The sequence below is a fragment of the Chanos chanos genome, chromosome 10, assembly GCF_902362185.1.
Source record: "Chanos chanos chromosome 10, fChaCha1.1, whole genome shotgun sequence".
NCBI lineage: Eukaryota > Metazoa > Chordata > Actinopteri > Gonorynchiformes > Chanidae > Chanos > Chanos chanos.
In genome coordinates this window covers 35,889,897-35,892,396 of record NC_044504.1, presented here as the reverse complement: position 1 = coordinate 35,892,396, position 2,500 = coordinate 35,889,897, and the positions used below count along the sequence as shown (strand labels likewise).

The following is a 2,500-nucleotide window of genomic DNA, read 5'->3' as shown; positions in this document are numbered from 1 at the left end:
AATACAACGCAGATGGTGGGAAGGTCAGCGCAAACTCTGAGTCCGCAAAAAAAAAAGACTCTTTGCTCTGCGTGCCCTTTTACCGGAACGCTAATGGTAAAAGCCTATTGTGACGGCCAATCAGCCGCAGAAGAAATGATAGGAGTGTCTTGTTTGATATCTGTATGCAAAGAAAAAACACTCACAATCTATAGCAACACCGCCATACATTGAAAGCAAACATGTTAGCAAAAAAACAAATATTGATAAAAGTGATGTTCAAATTATTCTGCAGCAAGAAAACGATTATCAAATTACCCAGTGATTGCTTTAGGGGCTGTTTGACATCAGGAATGGTTTAGGGTACACAAAGCTCCTTGTATAGATTGATTATGTTATGGTTTTAAACTATTATGCTAATCTGGTATTGATCTTCACCAATCAAGGGATTTGATCGACTTAATATTCATCCTTTGATGGTCTTGGGGTTTGAGAACACAGCTTTGTATGACAGTTTAATTTACTGGTGGATTTGTCAAGCTCACAGCATAATCAACTTGTAAATGAGACATCTCACAAGAATGCTTTTGTCCTCTTCTCTTCCTTCTCTTCTTTCTTCTTCTCTTCTCTTCTCTTCTCTTCTCTTCTCTTCTCTTCTCTTTTTTGATTTTGTCTTCATTGCTTAGGCAATGAAACAAACTTCTGTTTCTTTTATAACTTATCTATGACTTTTTGGATTCTTTCAATGCACTGGTAACGGTGGTCTTTTTCCAGTTGCATGGGACCTTTTAAGGTCAAAGTCAACCTCATCCCCGCCCCCCTCTCTCTCTCGCTCTCTCTCTATCAATCCATAAATACCTAAAGTCTTTTGTCTTCCCTGCTCTTCTCTCAACTTCTCCAGTCACTCAGACTTAAGACCGTTGTGAGAATATGGGATCTTTTCCTTTACTACCTTTCCATACCTCCTGTGAAGCGATCGTGCTGTTTCCTGCCAAATCCAACCATTCAGTTAAGCTTTAAGTGTCTGTAAATTTTGAGTCAGCTGTGTTAGAGAACCCTGGGGGTAAAACACCATAATCCTCTCAAAAAGCTGTTTTAGCAAAGCATGTTACTCTCAAATACTCCTAATGCAATCTTAAGCTTAATCAGGCCTTTTAAGAAAAAAAGCTTTGCTGTGGGGCGCGTATCGATGGCTCGCAAAACTCCAAATATTCCTGGAAAGAGCCAGGGATGGAGTTAATTGGCAAACAGTTTTGCAGAACTTGAATTTATTTTCCGGTCCCTTAAATAAATATGAATGCATAAGCAAATTCTCTTTTCTCTTAGATGCCAATCAAATGGATGGCCTTGGAGTGTATCCATTACAGGAAATTCACTCATCAGAGTGATGTTTGGAGCTACGGTAAGACTGATGCAAATGAATATACGGTCAACGCTCCTTTGTGCCTTTGCACATTTATCTTCAGGATATAACAGCGCCGTTTATCCTGTGTTCTACAGCAGAAACCTTGACAAGCCATTTATAGTAGTTTGATTTTTTTTTTTTTTTTAGATTGTTTATATTCGCGCCTCAAATACTGCTGCTGTGCAGTGCAGCCCCTGAATTATGGCTTTGATTGACAGTGAGGGGAAGAGACATTAGGCAGTTTAAACTGTTGTTTTGGTTTTTTTTTATTTCAGATTTTCAGGCTGACGTGAACCCTTCGTTTATAGTTCTGTGATACAAACAACTATGACGAAGGAAAAAAGAAACATTAACGATTCAGTAAACAGATTTTTTATTATTTTTTTAACTGAGGTCTCGTTCTTTTCTTTAAGGAGTGACCATTTGGGAGCTCATGACCTTTGGGGGGAAACCTTACGATGGCATCCCCACTCGGGAGATCCCGGACCTGCTGGAGAAGGGCGAAAGACTCCCCCAGCCCCCCATCTGCACCATCGACGTCTACATGGTCATGGTCAAATGTACGTGCTTAACCCCCCCCCGCCCCCCCCCCCCCCCCTTGTTTCCCGCTGTTTCCCTTATTTTCTCTCATCTTCTCTTTTTCCATCAGTGAAACTCTGGTGAGGTTCAGTCAAAGCACTGTCAGCACTAGTCTAAACTTGTCCTTTCATCGCCTTCCCAGTTTGATCCTGTACATCTGTGGTCTGTCTGATTGTCTGTGTTCTTCACGAAGCTTTTATCATAGATCAGTTAAATCTCCATGGTTTATGTGGCAAACTAGCTTCTTTAGCAGTGAACTGGGAGATTATACTGGAGACTGCATCAGAGATGTAACGAAATGAAACTGAGATGCTGCCTCTATACAAACACCATCCGATAATAACAAACACACCAGCGGAAATGAAAGTCGTTTACATACACGCTGAGTCACACAGTTGTGCTGTGATGTGTGCTGTGATGTACAATTAGTCCCCATTTATCCTGATAGAAAAACCCGTCCCTGCTCTCACGACAAAGAGCGTCTGAGTGAGGTGAAAGTTTAGAGGTTGTTCTGTGCACCTGCCATGCAGGAGCAGG

General features: G+C 41.2%; 1 protein-coding gene across 1 annotated transcript in view; it reads left to right on the top strand.

Annotated features, from left to right (window-relative positions):
* The window catches only part of erbb4b (erb-b2 receptor tyrosine kinase 4b), a 135,913-nt gene that overhangs the window by 126,343 nt on the left and 7,070 nt on the right, over window positions 1-2,500 (top strand). Inside the window, exons 22-24 of the mRNA XM_030787620.1 lie at window positions 1-23; window positions 1,306-1,381; window positions 1,798-1,944. The exon at window positions 1-23 is cut by the window's left edge and continues 133 nt beyond it. Of these exons, the coding sequence (XP_030643480.1) occupies window positions 1-23; window positions 1,306-1,381; window positions 1,798-1,944 (246 nt within the window). The remainder of the gene's footprint in view (window positions 24-1,305; window positions 1,382-1,797; window positions 1,945-2,500) is intronic.